Source organism: Lissotriton vulgaris, chromosome 5 (assembly GCF_964263255.1).
Source record: "Lissotriton vulgaris chromosome 5, aLisVul1.2, whole genome shotgun sequence".
Lineage (NCBI taxonomy): Eukaryota > Metazoa > Chordata > Amphibia > Caudata > Salamandridae > Lissotriton > Lissotriton vulgaris.
In genome coordinates, this window is record NC_141693.1 from 498,679,314 (window position 1) to 498,702,263 (window position 22,950).

Consider the following 22,950-nt stretch of genomic DNA (forward strand, 5'->3'; position numbering starts at 1 on the left):
CATTTACCATGTGAAAATTCCCTTTACACACAATGGAACAGTTGAATAAAATGCAGAAATGCTCACTGGTGCTTTACCACATATGTGCACAATGGAAGGCCAACTTTTCTCTGAGAAATGTCATTTTAAGATAGTTGTTTTTCCATACATGTGAGGTAACACACCAGCAGCCATCCTAGAATGATTTTCTAATATAAAGAAAAATATTCAGGTTGGCTGCCCATGTATTTACTTGTATAATAATGCACCAGTGGCCATTTTCGACTTTCTATGAAAATTCAAACAAACTTGGAAATCACGTTTAAAAAAATGAGAACTATTGTCTTTGCCAATGCTTGGTTATTTTGCTATTATTGCTATAGGAAGTCTTATGAAGGAAAAACAAATAAACCTTTACAGTATCTAGAGGGCAGCGGTGAATTTGGAAACATGTAGGCATGCACATTAGTTTTCTTCCCTGTGCCTCATAGTGTCTTGCATATGTTAGTATTAGAACTTTGGTACGTCACCTCCATCGATTTGCACAGTTTGATTGCATTTAGTTGGGAATGAACGGGACAGCTGAGCGGAGCACCACTGCATCCAGTTGCCTCTTTATTATGCTTATTGCTGACAGTTCTGTTATAGCATCTACTTTATAATGTGTATTTCATCGAGGGGGTCCTTGAAGCACGAGTTTCCTTGCACTCATGCTCCAGGGCCTGTGCCTATACACCTGTATCTAAGCTTGGAGTGTGCTTGTCATGTCTAATCCTGAAGTGAATCTGACATGCTTTATCTTCTACAGAGCACATTCATGCTGGGTAGGAGTTCCGGTGTTATAGTCTTTTTATTCATGAGTGATTATTGTCTCTTAATGAGTCACTCTGGATGTAAATTGTAAGTAGAAAGTGGATACCAGTTTGTTAAAAGCAAACGTGCTCTTAATTAAAATAATCTGTTAATAGCAAAAAAATTCAGTATATTCAGGGAACTTCAGCCACTCTATATTTAGGCCCTTATGACATGACAAGTATGGAGAAAAAAACCCAATCAGATGTAAAACTTACGTGCACCTATTCTTAGGATCCTGAGATAAGTGACACATCGGCATTCCTATGAATTTACCCATGCATATTTTGCAAAGGAAAACTGTTTTAAATTTGCATGGGAGAAACGGGGCTGGGGCTATGGAATATGTGCCTCTTTTAGATGTGCGAACACCCATCACACATTATTTCATGTCTGATCTCAATAACTTTATATAGGGTAGTAGTTTTGCCCCAAGAAAAACTTTAAGGAGCGGCATTGGATTTTTCATTGTGTGACATTCGCGCACAATATTTCTTTAGTACTAATAAAAAGAGCTTTAGCCGTCTCTCTTTTACGTTTTAGAGCCCCATTCCGATCTCGTTCGGAAAGCATACTGAACGACTCGGGTCTGGAATGCTTTCTGGATGACTCGGATTAGGAGACTCCGACCGAATGAGAACGATGCATTTGAATGCATCCGGATACGATTTGGTTGGGCTCCCATTGGCTTCAATGGGAGCCTGTGTTCCGAACGCGAACACAGGCTTGCATTGACAAAAGTGGTGGTTGTGGATAATCGTGCACCCTGTGGTGGGCCCCCCCTTGGTGCCTGCCAAACTGTGCATGGTTGGGTAGAGGAGACGCATGAGTACACTCAATGGCCCAATTCAGAGGGCCCCGGGTGAAGGGGGGCCAGCTACGGGCTGCTAAAGACTGATTCCGGCAGTCTTTTTGTTCCTTGCAACCCGAATAGTTCATCGTACTTGCACGGCTGGAAAACCTAGTCCATAGACCTATACGAATTGGCTCCGAAAGGTTCTATCTCACCGAATGCCTTCTGGAACCGATTTGATCAGTGCTGAGGATTTCCAAGCCTCGTACTTGGCCGTTTGTAATTGTGAGCGATTTAGTCGGGAGCAATGGCTCTGGATCAGGTTAGGCAAAACCAAATACAATTCGGAGCCCGTCTGACCGAGATCGGAATCGACCCCATAGACAAGAAGAGGTTTGGCCTGATTCACAAAATCATTTGCAACTCTATCTTAGACATGCAAATAACCTTTTTTATGAGTGCAAAATCACTTTAGTAATTCATAGGGGTCAGTTTACTCTTTAAATGATTCCCATGTGTTTAAATCTTGTCGGTTGGGTAAGGGGTTACGTTGAGGAAATGCTCTAGAAGTCTCTTAATAATGATGAACAACTTTACTTGTTGGTTCTCAAACAATTTTCCGATCATTTCCTTCTCTGAAATATTGAGCGCTTTTTGCCTGCAAAAGGCAGAAGTAAATTCCTTTCCAGGGTGAAAATGCAAAGTGAGTACCTTCCCAAAGGATCCTGTTTCGCTCAGGAAAAAATATTTTTCTTGCAGAGAACGAAACAGTTAGCAAGTGAGCCTTTGCATTTTCTCTGTTTCTCTATTTATTTTCTCAATGCAAAAATGTACATGTATGTTTTCACTGAGAAATCCAAATTTGCAATCCCTTTGCCAGGATTACAACTGGAACTCTGAGATTTAAGCTGCATTTTTTGCTAAATCAAACCAGTCAGAAAGCTGCTCCCTATTGCAGTATTAACCCATAAACTTTAGCTTTTCCACCTCAAGTTCAGAGTCCTTTCTTGACTTTTGGGGTACTTCGAACTTAAGCCTTCATAGCGTTTTTTGAATAAGGTATGCATGCCAATTTTTCAACAACCTAAAGGTACTGAGAAAATAGACAAAACAGCAAGATTGTGTTTATTTTTAGAAAACATGGAAAAAACTGTTACGCATCAAATTTTATGTTTATTTCTAAATGTGGCAACAACATGAGGTTTGCTGGAATTACCATTTTCCCAGCTTTTGGGAACAAGCAGAATTGTACAAAAACACAACTTTTTCTTTTATTCAAGAGGTAGTTGATTTTTCATAATTTCAGTGGTTTCAACCAACTACTAGTTTGTGGTGGAAACAGGTGTGAACCTCATGGGTTATCCTGGAAAGCAAGAGGTCCTTTGTGTAGGTACTTGAAAGTTTTTGCAAAGAAATATAAAAAAATGATTACAAAAATAATGAAAATGAGCTTCAAAAATAGCCACTGGGGTCAACATTTTCAATATGCTAATTTTTGTTACAGTGGCTAGTTTACAAAAGTAATATACTGTTATGTCTGATAGATACTTATGGGCAGGAAGATCTATAACGATTGTAGGTTCCCCAAAAATGTGCTAACAACTGAGCTGCATCTTAAAATTTCTATAAGGAAAAGTTCTGGAATCTCAGGAGACCCACAAGTTTCCTACCACCCAGTGTTCCCTCACATATTCCAATAAAAATGGTGCCCCGTTGTGCTGCTGGGCCTACCATCCAGGACAGGAAAGTCCCCTAAACGCAACATGGGTAACATTGAATCCATCTAGGGAGTCTAGGGTGGTATGATGTGCATGGCTTGTACAAGGGTTTCTTTACCCAGAAGCCCTTGAAATGCTCAATATTTGGTTAAAACATGCAGTTTTCTCACATTTCTGGTAGGGACATTTTGGGAATCTGTGGGTTTTCACACATTTCTCACCACTCAACATTCTCACATGTCTCCCACTATAAATTCAGCTCCACTTATGTTTGTGAACCTTGCTCCCAAGACAAAAAAGAGCTCAAAACACAACATGGACAGATTAAATATTTTCAACTCAAAACTAGCCTTTTTTGCATTATAGGTAACTGGATTTTGGTCCTGGGTTAGGCTGCCACTCAAGGGCACCTACCAAACCCAGACATTTGTGAAACCAGATAAGTGGGGGACTCCAGGATGGTGTGTCTTGCATGGATCCCATGACAATTTCTTACCCTCAATGCCTTTCAAATTATTCCTGAAACCATGCCTTAGCCTAACATTTCTGTATGGGCATCTTCCCGAATCTGCAGGCCTCCACAATATCCCTACCACCCAGATTTCTTACATTTGGCTGGCTAAATAACACTTTAACACTTGTGTGGTTGGGTTTCATGTTCAAAACAGGACTGAATCAAACCAGGGATCATTTAAATATTCGCAATGCAGTGGTTTCACATTTTCATTGAGACAAGTGTGGGAACACTCAGTTGTAGGAATTATTTTCTTGATCCCTGCAGAATCCAACATTTTCCTCACACAAATGTAAGGAAATTACATAATTTAAGCAAAGTCTGATGCTTGCAGGGAATTGTGGTTAACAACCTGTTATAGGATCCATAAAAAGGAATTCCACCCTGGACCCTCTCTAGTGCCTAGTTTTTAAAAATGCCTGGGTTTAATAGCTTTCCTTGGGTGGTGTCTGAGCTCAGGCCCAAATGCCACAGCTGCCCCATACCCAAATGCCTCCATGTTTCGTGTTGGAGCCTTTTGTGTCATGGATGGTAGGCCAAGTCACACTAGTGGAGTAGCATTTGTACTAGACAAAGTATGGAAACACTGGGTAGTAGGAATTTTCTGGATACTTGTAGATTCTGTCACAGAGACATGAGGAAAGTTTATGATTTTGATGAATTAGTCAACGTTTGATGTTTGCAGGATATTGTGTGTGAGTGCGATCCACACAAGTTACACCACCCTGGACTCCTCTGGGTGTTCAGTTTTCAAAAATGTGTGTAGTTTATAATGCTCCTTCAGAGTGCATCCACAACACAAGTACATACTTGTACTGGTTGGAGTTGGCACTACCAGTATCAATAGGGTCAAAGAGTAAGTTCTAATAACTGTATCAGAATATTGAATCCATCACTTAGGTAGTGAGTTGTAAAGTCATGTCAAGGCACCAACACTTTTAAGGTCCATTCACATCCGCACTACACAAAGCCATTAATACCACCAGCTTGGGCACAAAACACACAACATTTGCAAATAATATCAGTCAAGCGCTCATCACAGTCATACCCTGTTGGACTTGGCTCTTTCTTCATGGTCATCTCCAAACTTACTGCCTTTACCCTCCTGTTTCTGACCCTATTTTCTGAACCTGTTTTTTTTTTGCTCTGAGGAATCTACAAACATTCCCACTGTTAACAAGTACTAGAGCTTTTTCTCTAAACATGGTAAATTTGGCTCACACTCAGTTGGCATATTTAATTTACTTGTAGGTCCCCAATAATGTAGCACATCATGTGCTAAGGGCAGTAAAATTAAATAATACTAGTGGCCTGCTGCACTCATTTTGCCACCCACTTAAGTAGTCCATTACACATGCCTCGGCCCTTCCATCACAGCCTGTGTGTGCAGTTTTAAACTGCCATGTTGACCTGTCAAAATAAACTTTTTCCCAGACTCAAACCTTCCTTTTTAATATATATATGTCATGCCTCGAGTAGGCCCTGAACAGTATAGAGGGTAGAGTGCAGTGTATTAAAAAAGTTGGATATGTACTTTGAAGTTGTCCTGGTAATGAAAAACTCCTGAATTTCTTTTTCACTACTGCAAGACCTGCCTCTCCCAAATATAAAAATGGAGTTACCTTATTTCATTAAAAAAGCAGTAACTTCCAATTGAGTGCAGGAAGAAAGGTTGAGTTTAGTGTTGAACGAATTGTTGTTAAAATCCCTCTTTAATATTAAAGTCAGATTTTCAAATAAAAATTGAAAATGATACTTTTAGAAAGTTCAATATACAAAGTAAGACCCCCTATATCATCTATACGTGAACTGTACAAGCTGCGTGAATATTTCAATGTTTGTGTGTATTAATCAAGGCAATGTGTATCAGTATATCTTGATTCATATGTATACTATATAAGGCTGCAGGTACTGACGTGTGAGGACATGTGTAAAGGTTTGCTTAAATAATTCTTGCCTATTGTTGGTAAGAGCAGGCACAAAATAATCACGGAGCCTGTATAATTAATTAACATATCGATGGTATAGGGATTGTACTTTGTATTTTGAATGTTTATGGATTCTGCCCACTGGAGCCCTAACTGGATCACTCAGTATCAGGAGAGACACTTTTAGAAAGTTTGGCTTTTTCTGCTTTGGCCATTTGGTGCCTGCAGCCTGCGTCTAGGTCACATGAATGGGAGCAACTGACATTTGGGCTTTGTATATAAATCCTAGACAGCCATACACAAATAGGAAGCATAGTAGTGTCTGGATGGGCCATCGTTGGCAGGACGGGAGGGTACAGCCATACTTACAATTGAAAATTCTATTTCCTGCCACCAAATAAAGGGCTGCATTTCCCCTGTAGTTAATCTGGAGCCAGGCCAGTGAAGCAGGCAGCCTTGGGACTTCAAGAAGAAACCTCTAAAAGCTTCCCACACGTTTAACGAATAAACAGTTATAGCTATGGACTTCAGAAACAACTCTTCAGTATACTTATGAACCTGTGGAGTCTATGCCAGGAAGGACTGCTGTGCTACTGAAAGGACTACCACTCTGCTGGACTACTGAACTGCTAACTTGCTGGACTATGGCCTTGCTGGACTATAGCCTCCTGTATTTCTGCCCTCTTGCCTGAATCAGAGGTATTTGGACCTGTACCTGAACCCAGAGTGTCTCCAAGGGTTAGTACCCTGGCCTCCTGTTCAGAGCCAGAGATACACAACAGGCTCTCAACCACCAGAACCAGCATCCAGATTCTGCTGGAGCAAGCCCCTGATCCCCAAAGTGATGCCCGTCATGTTCCGGGTCCCTTGATGCGCCCTCAAGAAGGCTCAATTGAAGCTTTTGGGCTCTTCGTGACATGAAATAGGGCTGTTGGTCCCAAAACCTTGCACAGCCCAGCAACACATAGTTCTGCCATCCCGACCTTTCATGCTACAGCATTGACCGCTTGCAGCGAGCGCCCCCTCGAAGCTCTAGCCTGCCCGTTCACAACAACAACAGGATCTTCGCGCTACAGCAACAACCATCTGTGATGCCAGGCCTGCTCTTCATGCTACATCTATGGCCATCCACTTATCTTCTCCACTCCTCAGCAACCCTCCTCCACTCTGAACAGACTCTTTGCACTCGACTTTTCAGCAGGATTAACCTGGCCCCTGTATCTGACTCCACTCCATCATGTTCAGCCTTATCGTGCGACTTTCTCCTGCTCATGCAGGACCAGATAGCCACGAGTGTCGCTTTGGGCGTTTTGGTGTTATTTTCACTTAAGTATTTGAGATTACATATCTCTGGTTCTACGGATTGGATTTTTGACATTTATGTCTTGTTTTATTAACTAGATTTTGCTCTACTTTTCTAAACAGGTAATTTTTTTTTAAATGCATCATTACTACTTTACACATTGCCTCCAAGTTAAATCTGACTGCACTGTGCCATGCTACCTGAGGAGTGAGCAAAGGTTAATTACCGCTAGCCAACAGCCACATATTCTGCTAGCTAACAGACGCACATACTACCAGCCAAAAACCACATATTCTACCAGCCAACAGTCACAATACCACGAGCCAACAGTTACACATTCCATCACCCAGCAGTCACACAATTGAAGTAACACCAGCCACTGTTGGGGGTCAGTGCCTTTACCAGAGTTTCATTTAAACCTTGATATTCTGCCTTCTACTACATGAGATTCCTATGAAAAACCCCTAGGCTAAGCTTTGAATACCTGTTCTTGTCTGTCTTACTCAAATTTCGAATAATGTGAGAGAGCCAGGCTTACCTTAACAGACAGCTCACTGTGGCTTCCTGATTAGGCTCAGAATTATTTTTTTTTCAATTGCCTCCAGCATACTCACTATACTATATACAGCTCTTTCCAGATCTCCCAGCTTACCATTAATAATTCCAACGTGTTGGTTCTGGGCGATTTTAATTACTGGCCTTCAGATATCCATGAAACCTCTGATTCACGCGCCTTTTCTGATCTTATGTTGGGTCTCAACTGTACCCAACATATACATGCACCATCGCATGTCAAAGGCCATATCCTAGATCAAGTTTGGACCACCTCCCTTGACATTTCTGTTCCTCTTATTCTCCCCTGTCTCTGGTCAGATCATTTCCTCATTACTTTTACCTTAGCTATGTCTCCCCCTATTACTGCTGCCCGTCAATCCAATTTCTTGGCACGTAATTGGAATAAAGACGATCTTAATAAATTCACTGCCCTTCTGAGCTCATCGTCCCCACTCACCATTGGATCTACCACCTCCACCGACCTTCAGTCCGAAACCCTTACACACTGGCTCACCTCTGCGGCCGACCCTGTGGCACCCTTAAAACCTGTCAAGACGAGGCGCAGCCATGATGCCCAAAGGTGGTTTACCGCTGAGCTCAGTGCACAAAAACTTGGTCTCCGCCAGGCAGAAAGACGCTGGCGCCGGGGGTACTCCCCTGAATCGAAAGAGATTTTTTCTTCTCGGTTGAGGGAGTACAAGGAAGCAATCACTTTGGCCAAATCACGATACTTTTCCAGTAAAATCTTGAACTCGTCTAATAAGTCCAAAGACATTTTTTCTATTGTGGAAGAACTATCTAACCCGGCAAGAGTCACTCTAGCCCCCCTTCCCTCCCAGTCTCTGTGCGACTTCCTGAACCAATTTTTTGTGGACAAAATCATTAAAATCAAAACCAGCATCTCCACTCTAGCCCCACCTGTTCCCACATCTTTCTGTGTCCCCAGTTATTCCCACACTCACACTCTAACCCATATTCCCCTTATTTCAAAGGATAATTTTCTATCACTTCTTCACAAAGTTTCTTCTGGTTCTCCCAGCGATTGTAGCCCCCCCTCGGCCCTTCAGGAAGCTTTTACTTCCTGTCCAGATCCCCCCCTTGCTCTTCTGAACAATTCTTTGACTACTGGGGAGGTTCCTGGATCCTTCAAACAGGCCGAGGTGGTTGCCATTTTGAAAAAACCATCGGCAGACCCTTCCATCATGAGCAACTACCGCCCAATCTCCCTCCTTCCTTTTCTTAGTAAAGTTTTAGAGTCGCACGTTACTCATACTCTTAGCTCTTTTGTGGAAGACTCAAGTGTATTGGACCCCCAACAGGCCGGGTTCAGACCTGCGCACTCCACAGAAGCAGTCATTCTTTCTGTGATGGAGGAACTGCGTAGGTGGGCGGATGCTAACATCTGCCAGGCTTTGGTCCTCCTGGATCTGTTGGCCGCCTTTGACACGGTCGACCATGACATCTTGATCGACCGTGTCGGGGAGGCTGGCATCCAGGGTACCGCCCTGGACTGGGTCCGCTCTTTCCTGACCCAACGCCATCAAGCAGTCAGGCTGTCCCAGTTTTCTGCCACTCAGGTCAAATTGACCTGCGGAGTCCAACAGGGTTCTTCCTTATCCCATCTTCTTTTTCATTTGTATCTTTCCCCACTCATCCGTGCCCTCCGACAGTTTAATGTCACCGCGTTCAATTACGCGGATGACATACAACTTGTCTTTACCATTGACTCTTCTGCTGAATCCATTTCCACTTTCCAAAACACCCTTTGCTTTATTAGCAATTGGATGAGCTCAAATCACCTGAAGCTCAACCCCGACAAGACTGAGCTGGTTCTTGTCGGGGGCTCCTCCAATCCTTGGGATTCCTCCTTTTGGCCTGCTAGCCTTGGCAGCCCTCCTCGCCCTGCCAACTGTACCAAAAGCCTGGGAGTCATCATTATTAGTGACCTTTCTATGACGCCCCAGATAAGCGCGGTAGTCTCCTCAAGCCATTTCCAACTCAGGAAAATACGGAAAATCTCCCGCCTACTTACTTCCGAGGCCCTTATCTTGCCGTGCTTGCGCTAGTCATATCTAGGCTTGACTATGCCAATGCACTTTATGTAGGCATTCCTGCTTACCAACTCAGGAGGCTTCAGTTGATCCAGAACCAGGCTGCCCGCCTGATCCATTTTCAACCAAGAGATCAACATGTTCGCCCTCTCCTAAAAAGCCTCCACTGGCTTCCGGTAGCTGCCCGCTGTAAATTTAAGCTGGGCTGCATCATTTCCAAATCCCTCGCTGGTCATGGTCCCCTCTTCATTTCTTCCCTCCTCCACCCTTATGTTCCTTCTCGTACTCTTCGATCATCCCAATTAGCCTTGTTATCAGTCCCTAGATACAAGAGGAAGAAACACGGTGGCCTCAAGTTCTCTTTTTTGGCCCCCACCTTCTGGAACTCCCTCCCCCTCCCTCCTAGGTTGTCCTCTCCTTATCCTAAGTTCAGATCCTCCCTCAAAACTTTTCTTTTCACTGAATCCTATAAATAACTGGTTCTTCCTCATCTGCTCTCTCCATTACAGCGCCAAGAAACCTAACGGTGTTAGTTGCGCTCTAGAAATTTATTTAACATAACATAACATTCCAGTGTGTGGAATTATGTTATGGGTGTCTGAGGATACACCTTGGGTCCATTCCTAGGACAGAGTGAGAAAATCTACCTTTTAAAATGTGGCTAAACATGCTGAAGAAGACTCTACTAATTTCCCTTGAGAGCACTTCTAGACAGCCTAAAGGTCTTCGGGTTTGGTAGAAAGGGTACTCAGTCAAAACATGGAGCCAGATTTCTCATGTGCTTGCATTGTCACGCAAGGGGATGCAAGGCAATGAAAGCCCTTAATTCATAGTTAACATGCCACACAGAGCCACCCTGAATGCCTCTGTGTCTCTGTGTGGCATAGTAAATCTGGAATTACACAAGGCAGTGCAAGTTGCTGTGCTTGCAATACTCTGCATTGGGAAGGGGTTCCATGGGTTGAGCATGGATGCTCCCATGTATCCACCCATGGTTTTTGCTGTATATCCAGATTTACTAACACTAGTAAACCGAGGAATGCATCAAAATTCTATGCCTTACCAGGTAAGGTGTAACAAGGAAAAACATGTTTATTTCTCCTTGTTACTTCCTCATTCTATGTGTGTTTAATTATGCAGCACACATAAAAATAGGGCATGCCTCTGGGGATTGTTTTGTCATGGAATGCATCCCTTCCTGCACAAAAACAATCCTGCACAAAAACAATCCTGCCTGTAAATCTGGCACTGTTACAGCATGGTACAAGGTTGCCTGTCATGGTGCTAGACTGTACTCAGCGTGCCAGCACAAGGAGATAGCAGGAATGCCTTGTATCATAGCAGACATGGCAAATTCCTGCTCTCACTCTTTCATACAATGCAGTGCTGCAAGTTTTTCTATATTGCATGACATTTTAGTGCATCTGGCCCTTGCTGCCTGCCCTGTCCACTGTGCAATGCATTTGATATAATACATGTGTAATACGGTGGACAGCACACTTGCCACATTTTGACATAGGATGAATGTAGCAAGCAGACAAAAGAAAGCTCACTATATGCCTCTTGCCTGAAGTCAGTAAAGACACAGTATCTCAAAAACCATTAAGGGTGAAAAAATCTTGGATTGGAGTTCTTTCCAATTTGGATAGAAGAATGTATAAACCTAGATACATATTAAAGTAATGGGCCATAAATAAATGTATCCATGAACAGCTATTTGGTGCAGAAAGTAATTCTTAATCTGTGTGTCCTCCACTTCAATCATTTTTAGATCTTCAATTTTGTGTGCTACAAAGTGAAGCATTTGAAAAACACAGGCCATGATGAGATAAGGCTTTTAGGGCAAATATATATACTCTTCCCTTGCCAAGTGCAAACTCTGCACCTGAGAGATCGGCAACTATTTTTGCTCCGGTGCAGTAATGTGGTTGGTAAAGGGACGATCCTGCAGCATTGCAATGTCTTCCATAACAGATGAAGTAAATTCTACTTCTCCTACAAAATAAAGACTTTCAATAACAGCTAACTGAGAGTCAAGAAAGAAAATTAGTCTTCCTTTGGTGGTGTGCATAGAAACAGTGTATGCATTGAATGTTACCTACTGAATCGGATGAGTATCCAACTTATTATGATGACGAACAGATATTTCCAATCATGAAAACAGTCTAATGCAGCACAGCCTTTTTAGCGCATTGTGTGGGCATCAATAACTTTGAACAAAAGAAGGGTTCTCTTATTCACAATTTTTTTTTATCTTTGTATCATGGGTATTTGTGTGTATTTAATTTATATATTTTTCCTTCCCAGTGATTAATGAGTTATCTTCATTTCCTGATCACCCTCCATACACACAACATGGAGACTATCAGTCTTTACTACTGTGTATGTGCATTGTACACTACAGCACTCATGCAAAGTTATAAACATTTGTAGAAAAGAAACCTTTTATTATATTTTGAGCCTGCCTCAGAGAGCACAAAGCCCTGTCTTCAAATATTGGAAAATACGGTATTGCATTAAAAACATCTGTAGTTGCATGAATGAGAATACCCATGTACCGCTTGTGGTAACACCCTCTTGTTAAAAAATAACAAAAGTAATGTATAGTACTACTTTGTGTTACATTTAGGCTAATTTCCAGTACAAAATAAGTTTTGCACTGGAAAGTAAACCCTATATGCCCAAAAAGGTTTTTGTCACCTTTTGTGCCTTTTCACTGGTGCGAAGAGTTGATAAATCTGGACCACAGTTTCCAGGGTTAATTTTAACTCCCCGTCCACCCTGGACACTACCAACACCAAAAAAAAGGATGCCCATCATTTGTTTGTATCTGCGTTGATGTTTTCAGAGATATTTATGTGGATCATAGGATCAAGGGAAGCTTATGTCTGTGGAAATTCTACTTTAGGTGATTTTATCTATGATCTTTAGTCTTCCTTTATCAACCTTCAATTCAATCACGCTTTTATTTTCTGATGGTTATTTTACATCTGCTGCTGATAAATAATTTATACTGATTATTAGTTTATTAAATAAGATATCTTTGCCCTTTTTCAGGTAATACTGCAACAGTATATGTGGATGTTCTGGACGCGAATGACCATGCACCAGTCTTTTCAAAGAACGTATACTTGGGAGGCGTGTCTGAAGATGCTCGAATGTTTTCTTCTGTACTGAAAGTTAAGGTAGGCAAATTAATTTGTGATTAGAAGTTTATAAGAGTATTCTATCATGCACAGATTAAAATAGTCTATGATTTTCTCAAACATTCATGTACTTTGAAACAATGTGCTGACGTAAAGTGTTTTTGTAAATGTACAGATGTCATCAGTGATGTCTCTGACCATGTCATGAATGATCCAATATGTGACATCATCAGCAGTGCATTGTGGGTGCGCGGAATATAGTTAGTACAAATAACTACATAGGAGCAATTTCAATGGTTTTGTATGAGTGAAATGTCCAGCTAACTATAACACCCCTAAAACTTATAGTTTTTTGAGTGAATTTCAAAGGTTTTTTAAAAGCTAATTCCTAACTATATAAGGCCTGAAACCTATGGTTTTTTCAGTGAATTTGCAAGGTTTTTTTATTGCTAATTTCTAACTATATAAGGCCTGAAACCTATGGTTTTTTCAGTGAATTTGCAAGGTTTTTTAAATGCTAATTCTATAGCTATTAACTTTTAAATATGTTAATATCCTTGTGGGACCACCTGAGCAGCCCTAGGGGGTCAGGCTGTTTCTACCCTGCCCCCCTTTTGCATTCTAAACGTTTGTTTTTCTGCTTCTTTTGTGCCTCGGTCAACCTAGCACAAGATGAATGCCAACACTTCCTGGTTAGAACTATTGACAGCCAATGAGCATGCTGCTTTCCTGCGAAAGGCATGCTGACTGGCTGCCACTGTCTGTCAACACTCCAAACCAGGAAGTGTTGTCAGCCATCTTGTGCCTCAGTAGAGCCAAGGCACAAGAAAGCAGTGAAACAAAGGTGCAAAACACGCAAAGGGGGCAGGGTAGAAGCACCCTGACCCCTATTCCTGGTCAGGGGGTCCCACAAGGACCCCTCAGGCCCAAAGATAAATATTTTTTTTGGTTTTCCCCATGGCACACTCAGGGTACGCGTACATGGCATCGCACCCAGTGCGTACTCCGCGAAATTTTCCCAGAAAAATATAAAAACATTTGACCTTCGGGGTCCTCCTATGCCACCCTGCTAAAACCTAGGGGTCAGGGGGTCTCTACCCTGCCCCCTTTTATAGTTTTCCCCTTTTGTTTTTCTCCTCTTGTGTCTCGGTTCTACAGAGACACAAGATGGCAGACTCTTCGGACCATTTGGAATGTTCTCAGACACCCGAGAGCCAATCAGCTTTCTGCTCGTGCACTTCCGTGTCGCGCCGGGTGCGCTCCTCGGTACGGGTACCTGTAAGCGCTCGAGGCGCGCATATAGATATATATGTGTTTTTGAAGTTAATTTTCGTAAAAACCACTGGAGCAATTTTCACCAACTATAGAAAAGGCACTACTGCGTACCAGTCCCTACAATTTTGCCAAGTTTGGTGTAATTCCGTTCAGCCGTTCGGGCTGTAGCCGTGTCTAATCGTCCAATGGAAATTAACATGGGGAAAACATGTTTTGGGACCCCCCTTTTTTCTCGGCCCCCACATGACGAATTCCCCCAAAACGTCTAGGGAAAGAGCGGAGCGGAGCTGGCCTAAATTTTGGAAAATTACACGCAAATTCCTCAACCGGCGCCAAAGTTATTCCCAATAGAATTTTGTGGATTTCCTATGGTAGCTAGGTCCTAACTATATATACCTACTGGCTATCGCCAGTAGGTAATGTATATATATATATATATATATTCACTGAAAAAACCATAGGTTTCACACCAGTTATAGTTAGCTGGAAATTTTACTGACATAAAACCATTGAAATTCCCACGTTATAGTTAGTTGGACTCACTATAATTTGCGTGCCTGCAATGCACTGCTGATGACGTCACATATTACATCACTCATGACATGGTCAGTGACATCACTCATGAAATCACTGATGACACCATCCAGTGAATGTGTGTCTTTCTGAAAAATCAATATGTTTTACATATGTATATGTAAAAGTCAATGGAAGAATAAATATTTAAATAAGTGTCTAAATGGATGTTTTTTTTTAAAAGTGATTTGTTAACTGGCTTATTAAGTGTATCTTAGTGAATACATACATTAGTGAGAAATGTTTAAATATTTAAATATATGTATTAGTGTTTCACTTTGTTTATAAGTGGCTGCATGGGTTTGTGAGTACCTACATGTGTGTGTATATGGGTTATTAGATGTTGTTTTTAGTATCAGTATGAGTGTCTGTATGGTTTGGTGGGGGTATGACTTAGCACATAGAAGCATCAATGACTGACTCTCTCTTTGTATGTGTTTTGAACACAACATATGTGCAGGACTGTATGGGTGGATGAGTGTGTATATGTGTATGTTATTAAGTGAATGACTGTCTCACTAGTGTCTTTATCAGTAACGACATATGTTTTAATCTAGTATATGTGAATATTGATGTATATAAGTGACTATATGTGAGAGTAAGAGAATGTAAGAGTTCCTGTTTAAATAAGTATGTGTTTCTATAAGTGATTGTTTAAGAGAGTAAGTATGTGTAAGTTTCCTTAGAAGTAAGGTGGTAGTGTGTGTATAGCTGTATATGCAAATAAATGGATGTTCAAAAGTATATTTACATGTGTGAGTATGTGTGTGAGTAACTTTTGGATGACTGTCGGTGTGTAACAGGATGTATAGGTGTTTCACTACATATGATGAGTGAATATATGTATGGGTGACTATATAGAACTGTTGGTGAATGAGTGTATGTGTATATAGATGGTGGTATTACTGAATTGGTTGTTGTAAGTGGTATGGGTATCTCCATTTTTTTTTAAATCTTATTTTCTATTTTTGAATATGTGTTTAAAGGGTTACATTACACTGAAAGGAGGTTTGTTACTCTGTCACAAGGATGGTGTCATCAGTGATGTCATGAGTGATGTCACTGACCATGTCATGAGTGATGTAATATGTGACATCATCAGCAGTGCATTGCATGCGCACAAGTTATAGTGAGTCCAACTAACTATAACGTGGGAATTTCAATGGTTTTATGTCAGTAAAATTTCCAACTAACTATAACTGGTGTGAAACCTATGGTTTTTTCAGTGAATTTAATAGGTTTTTTAAATGCTAATTCCTAACTATAACTGGTGTGAAACCTGTGGTTTTTTCAGTGAATTTCAAAGGTTTTTTAAATGCTAATTCCTAACTATAACTGGTGTGAAACCTATAGTTTTTTCAGTGATTTTCATAGGTTTTTTAATAGCAAATTTCTATAGCTATGAAATATAATATTTTTTTAATGAATCCTATATTGTATATTTTATGTAATACTATTTTTTTATATGTATATTCTCTTTTTTTTTTGCCCTGGATCGCTTCTGGTGCGCGTCCCAGTGAGCGCACCGGTAAGCCCAGTCTTGCGGCGTGCCCCAGAGCGCGTATTGGTGAGCGTCCCGTTAGCGCTATTGCCGCGAACGAAAACATCATCGTGACGTATCGCGTAGCCACGTCCGCGTGATACGCATGGCGTGGGCGCACCCGGAAGCATCCACGCGCACACGAACGCGCTACGTAAGCGCCATGGCACGTAGCGTAAGCGCGTCGGGTCATGTGACCTGAAAATAACACTTTTCATTGGTTCAGAACAGTTTTGGTTTCCAAATGATGAAAGCCCGGCTCATGTGACCTGAAAATAACACTTTTCATTGGTTCAGAACAGTTTTGTTTTCCAAATGATGAAAGCCCCCACCTTTTTTCCTCATTCTCACTTTATTCTTTGAGTGAGGAAGACCTGCTTCTATTGATAGAGAAATGGCTACAGTAGCAGCAGCAGCTGGAGCATCTGCACCACCACCACCACCACCACCACAAGGACCACCACAACATCACATTGGTGGTGAAGAAGAGGAGGAGGAGGAGGAGGAGGAGGAGGAGAGAAGGCAGTTCCTGTCTGAAGACAATCCCCCATATAAACCTAAGTAAGGTGCACTTTATATGGGAGTTTTTTAAAATCCCAAGGGGTTTCAAAAAAGTTAATGCTGCAAAGGTGACCTGTCTCATCTGTGGTGCTGAACTTCCCAGGGGGAACCCTGCAAAAAAATATTCATTTGGGAATCACACAATGCTACGCCATATGCAACAAAAGCACCCCAATAACTATTCTGCAGCAGAGGTCAGAGAACTGACCAGAAACCCTCCCCAATCTTCTCCGAGCACCTCTAAACAACCCACTCCATCGGGTCCTGAAACTAGAGCGATGGTCCCATGCACCCAACGCCAGTTTGCAGACTACAAGATTACTCGTATATTTTGTGGGACTACCATTTCTTATGGGGAGCAGAGCATCAAACTTATAAACCGTGCTGGAGACAACCACTGGTGCCGAAAGAAGCCTTCATTTTTTCCTGGTTTTTTTTTGCTCCAGTTGAGCTGTTTACAATTCCCTGTTTTTTGTTTGTCCCCATCAAAAATAAAAAAAATATATAAAACTGTTCATAAAAGCCAAAAAAAGTATAAAATGTTCCAAAAACAAAAATAAAAATAAAACAACAAAAAGAAGAAAAAAAACTGTTCTTTTTAGAACTATCTCCAATTTATAACAAGCACTGGCGTTGCCAATAGGTCTCACAGTAGGAAAGTTGGAGCTATTGGTTTTGTAAATGACAAAGCCCTTTATGTTTTTAAAATGAAAACAAAAATAAAAGGCATTGCTAATTGCAATTGTAATAGCTCCAACTTTCCTACTGCGAGACCTATTGCAATGCAATAGGTCTCGCATTTGCGAGAACTGGAGCTATTGGCATTGTAAATGAAAATGTGTTTAATGTATGTGTTTTTGTTTGGAGTGGACAAAGTGAGGAGGAAATACAGAGGGGCGGTTGAGAGTTGACAGGTTGGGCCCAAAAACATTATTAAAAATAAAAATAATTTAAAAAAACTTTATTTGGGGGGTCAGACAATAAAATTGGCCACAGGGGTTACCAGAACAACAAATAGGCTGTACTAAAACTGAAAATATAAAAACAAATTCTGCATTACAGTTTAAAGGATTAAATACAGCATTGTTGGTAAGGGGGGTAAACACTTTACATCTGGAACACCTGGATTTAAGGTTCACAATAAAACTCTGCTCTCAGGGCTATAGGGACTAGGCATTCATCATTGCGAATACACTGCACCACTGGTACCGAGACTGCCAACTCTGCACTAGGGATATCAGGTGTAAACGCAACAAAGCTTCTGCACTTGGGCACACCATAACTAATAAGTCTGCTGAATGAATACAGAGGACTAGAAATTGTGCATTGGAAATACCGTCACTAAACACTAATAAACTGCAATGTTAAGGGCGGCTTGAAAGTTTCAATCAGGAGCTAAAACTGTAGTTTGGAGCATACCGAGTAAAAAAAAACTGTTATACAAGGCATAATTAGTCTACGTATATAACCAGTGCTTGAAATGAAAATTTAGAAGTGTGGGTATTCAGTTATCCCGGAACACCTGTTTGCAACTGAAGAGTTTTAGTTCTCTCTCACTAAAAATACAGCAGCAGTGCAGTCTCTCAAACAGAAAGTGGTGCGGGTACTCGGTGCCCACTCATATAAAGCAGGGTATATAACAAAACCATTGTGTATTCCAAAATTAAATCTTGCCACCATTGTGAAATCACGGCTAAAGATTCTGCTTTTTAATTACTGGAGCTAAAAACTTTCAAGATGGGCACAAGGAGCTAAAACAAATAATAACCAATGCTGATTCCAAGGCTAAAAATCTCTCCAATAGTGATTTGTGCATTGGTTATTAAAAGAGAAAGGCAATGCTCTTGTTCAGCCCTAAACAGATTGCGTCTTCGCAGCTTTACACAAGTCGGGTACACAAACCCTACAAAGACTGGACATGCCCCAGGCATGACCTCTGGTGGTAGGCCGGACATGCCTTACGTACTCACACATTACCATGGCGGCTTTTACAAGAAATGCAGTCTGCGCAGAGGGAGTGAATTGGACATGGCATCAACTGCTAAATACAGCGTCCAAGCCTGTGTGGAGTGGGGTTGGCATAGATGCATTTTCAAAGCTCTTTGCACCATTCCCCCTGCCCAAGACTGTAGCTCCATGTCACAGCACTTCACTCACCTCACAATCCTACACAGTCGCTGCTAAATGTACACCCTCTCTTAGTGAATGCAGTGTTTTCATGTGGCCTTAGTCAGAGTCGCCATAAAAGCTCACTTTAATTGCCGGCCGAATTGTGCACACAGTACCTCCTCACAAAGCTGCCCACGTGGGAGTCAGTGGACCCACACAACACTATATCCGGTGGGTTACTGGTGAAGAAGGATACACAAAGTAATGAGAGTGAAAGCATAATCACTTTGCGTTCCTGAAGTAATTTAATTATAGCAGTAAAAAGAAAAAGTCTGCGACAAGTGCGCTCAAACTTCCTATCCACTACCCATACTTCCTGTTTAAATAACCCGGTGGTTTGCCACATGGTCCATCTAAAGCTCGAAAAAAAGACTGAAATGCGAAAAAAAGCTAACACAGTGCAATTCAACTCGCTGTTAACCTTCTTTCTACTGACTCATCGTGAACCCTTCATTGATAAATAAATTCACTTGTTTAACAGCGCAACATAAAGCCCAACAGATAAAACAAAAAGGAATAATGAAAAGAGACAAAGTAAAAGACCCACAGCGCAACGTGAAGCCTGACAAATGATACAAAGAAAAATACTTACCAAATGAAATTGAGGGGATGGCTTCGGAATGTAGGGAGATGTTCTCGAGCTCACCGAAGCGCCATCACATCAGGGGCGTCCAGTGTGTGCAAAGACACAGGCCACAAGGACAGAGAAAGCTAAAGTTTAAATATGTGCACGGGCGCCATGCTCAAACAAAGCGTGGGTCCTGCGCACATATATGTTAAGCACATGGCCATCGTAATACAAAAGTAATAATGATGAAAGTGCCCTCGCATATTAAACATATATACGCATGGCAACTAATTTAGCAGGGACCATTGCGACAATGCGGAAACATAGTTACGAGTGGGCTCCTACTCACGTGACCGAAATAGAAAGAAATAAAGGACAGAGTACAGGGAAACTGAAAGTACGGCCGGCCATGAAAAATTAGGGGAGGAGAAGCCGCCACCACATCAAAGGGAGAAGGCCTTTGATGTGGTGGCGGCCGTGAAAAAAATGCAATTAGGAGGGAGGGAGGGAGGCTGATGCGTGTGCTTGTTTGGTCACGTGATTCACGTGAACTTAAACAAAACCGCACGAACAAAAGCTTGGTTTGACAAGCATTTTGAGGACTTGAATTCTTGCTCCCCTCAATGCGCTTGCGCGCATTGATAGGTCGCGAGACCTAAAAAAAGGCTACATTTTTTTAAAACTCTGTCATTCTTTTTTCCCCATGGTACGCTCCCCGGTCCGCTCCCCGGTGCGCGTACCGGGCGCTCCCCCCACGAAAATCAAAAATATATGGCCCCCACATCAAACCTAGGGGGTCAGGGGGAGTCTATCCTGCCCCCTTTTGGTCATTTCCCTCTTTGTTTTTGCCACCTCTTGTGTCTCGATCCTACCGAGACACAAGATGGAGGCCGCTCCGGACTGTTTGGAATGTTTACAGACACCCGAGAGCCAATCAGCTTTCCGCGCGCGAACTCGTGTAGCGCGCTGGTTCGCGCCCCGATGCGCGTACCGGGGCGCGCTTATAGATATATATATTTTTTTTAACCTAAATTACTCAAAATCCACTGGAGCACATATCTTGAGACATAGCAAAGGCACATCGGGCTACCAGTCCCTACAATTTTGCCAAGTTTCGTGGAAATCCATTCAGCCGTTCGGGCTAAAAGTGAGGTTGACCGCCCTATGGAAATTAACATGGGGAAAACACGTTTTGGGACCCCCCTTTTTCTCGGCCCCCGCTTGACGAATCCCCCCCAAAACTTTCAGGCAAGGACCGGAGCGCCGCGAGGCAAATTAGAGGAAATTTTCAGGTAGATTCCTCAACCAGCGCCAAAGTTATTCCCAATAGAATGTTGCGATTTCCCTATTGAAAATAATCCTAACTATAACTACCTACTGGCGACCGCCAGTAGGTAATATATATACATATATATATATAAAAGTGCATGTCTTTATTCTCATTATTTAGCTTGTGCAATTGTTTGACATATGCCCACTGGGGCACAATATCTTTTTATGAGTGAAGCCATGTGTCACTATAAATGATAAATCAGGGTTCCTGAAACTATATGTGTTATATATACTGACTGAATTTCGTGTATATATATGAAGTATAATCAATGAATTTAATTATTTTGGTTTAACAAATTTTAACCATGTGTATATATATGAAATGAAATTTATTTATGGTTTAATTAATATATATATTTTTGTAATCATGTGTTTATATATATATAATGAAATTTATCTATACATTTATACAAAATTTTATAATAATAGCGATTATACTCTATCATTGCGTTTTTTGCACATTTTTGCACTATGCCCTTTATCCGTGTTTGAATGAACGAAGTATGTCTTCACTATCTATTACTTTGTTTAAAAAAATGCAATTTGCACAGGTGAAATGAATTATGCATTCGCACTTTAAAAACCCTCGTTTGTGTTCATGACACTCTATGTGAACAAGCCTCTCTCGAGGTGAAACGCGTCATGGCGGAATTGCAGGCTTTAACTTTGGCACGAAATAAATCACTCTAAGAAACTGCACTTATCTTGTGGTCTCGCTTACTTCGTTGTTCTGCGCGGAAGGCAGAGTATACTACGACGACGTTTTGGACATATATATATATATATATATATATATATATATATATATATATATAGATATATATTATTATTATTATTACCTACTGGTGGTTGCCAGTAGGTGTATATAGTTAGGACCTTGTAAAAAATTTCCAAACTAATGGGTTGCCACAGTCAGCTTGAAGTTTCAGGGTGATTCGTCAAGCAAGGGCTGAGAAATAAAGGCGGTCCCAACCTGAACTGCTGAACAAAATGACACCAAAGTTTGCAAAAAGGTAGCTCTTGGTTCAAAAAGCGACCTTTTGTTAATAAAATGGTCTAACTCCATTCAGTAGTTCTGAGAAATTAAGAAAAGAAAAGTATAGATATCTGAGTACCGAGGAGGAGTCGTGACTTTTCCCGAGCACAATCTGACTTCTGATTGGCTGCCAACACTCCAAACCAGGACGTTTTTTCAGCCATCTTGTGATTCAGTAACCAAGTCGCAAGAAAACAGTGGAAAAAAGTTAAGAAAAGGGGCAGGGTAGAAACACCCTGACCCCTTAGGCCTGCTCAAGGGGTCCCACAAAAAAGCATTAAAAAAATCAGCCGAGTGTGGGCTCCCGCACTACGTTATTCTTAAGCCCCTGGGTGGGCCAGGTCTCGGGGCAATACTGCTCTATGTAGCTGGGGCACACGGCCCCCTGCAGCCCTAAGGGCCACTACCTCACTGGGGCTTTATTCCCCAAGCCCTGCGGACCGCAAACTCCCCGGGGCTTTATTAAACTATGGTGGGGTCCTTGTGGGCCCACCAAGAACCAGGGACCGCCACCTCCCCAGGGCTGAAATAAATAATGTGTGTGGGGGGCTCAAGCCACCCCACTCGGCCCCGGGACCACCACTTACCCGGGTCACTGTTTATTTATGGTATGGCCCCCCAGCCCAGGGGACCACTGCCTAACTGGGGCTTTCCAAATGATGGGTGGGGGATAATACGGCCCCCCTCCAGGAGCCCTTGATTGCCCTGGGGACCGCCACACCCCAGGGCCGGCTCCTGCAATGTCCCGGGGTGCCCACCCCCAAGACATTGCTGTTTGCTATGGTAAAGCATGAACCGTGCGGCTCCCACTCTGTCATAGCAAACTTCTGCTATGGTTTTTGGACACAAGAGCATCTCGCTTCCACAATCAAAAGTAGATTGCTTTTGCACTAGGAGAGCTGCATATCAGCAGCTCCCCTGATGCAAAAGCAATGCTGGCTCCCACAGAAGGCGGGGAACCGGCTGGGACCGTGTGGGCATTGGGACTTCCCACCAAGGTCCCCAATGGTGAGGCCAGGCCCTGCGGTCCTCGGGCCAGAAGCACCAGGATCTGCAT

At 42.1% G+C, this 22,950-nt stretch overlaps 1 protein-coding gene across 1 annotated transcript in view; it reads left to right on the forward strand.

The window, feature by feature from the left end:
* The window catches only part of PCDH15 (protocadherin related 15), a 2,701,201-nt gene that overhangs the window by 2,315,888 nt on the left and 362,363 nt on the right, over window positions 1-22,950 (forward strand). The window contains exon 26 of the mRNA XM_086921939.1: window positions 12,751-12,878. Within this exon, the coding sequence (XP_086778065.1) occupies window positions 12,751-12,878 (128 nt within the window). The remainder of the gene's footprint in view (window positions 1-12,750; window positions 12,879-22,950) is intronic.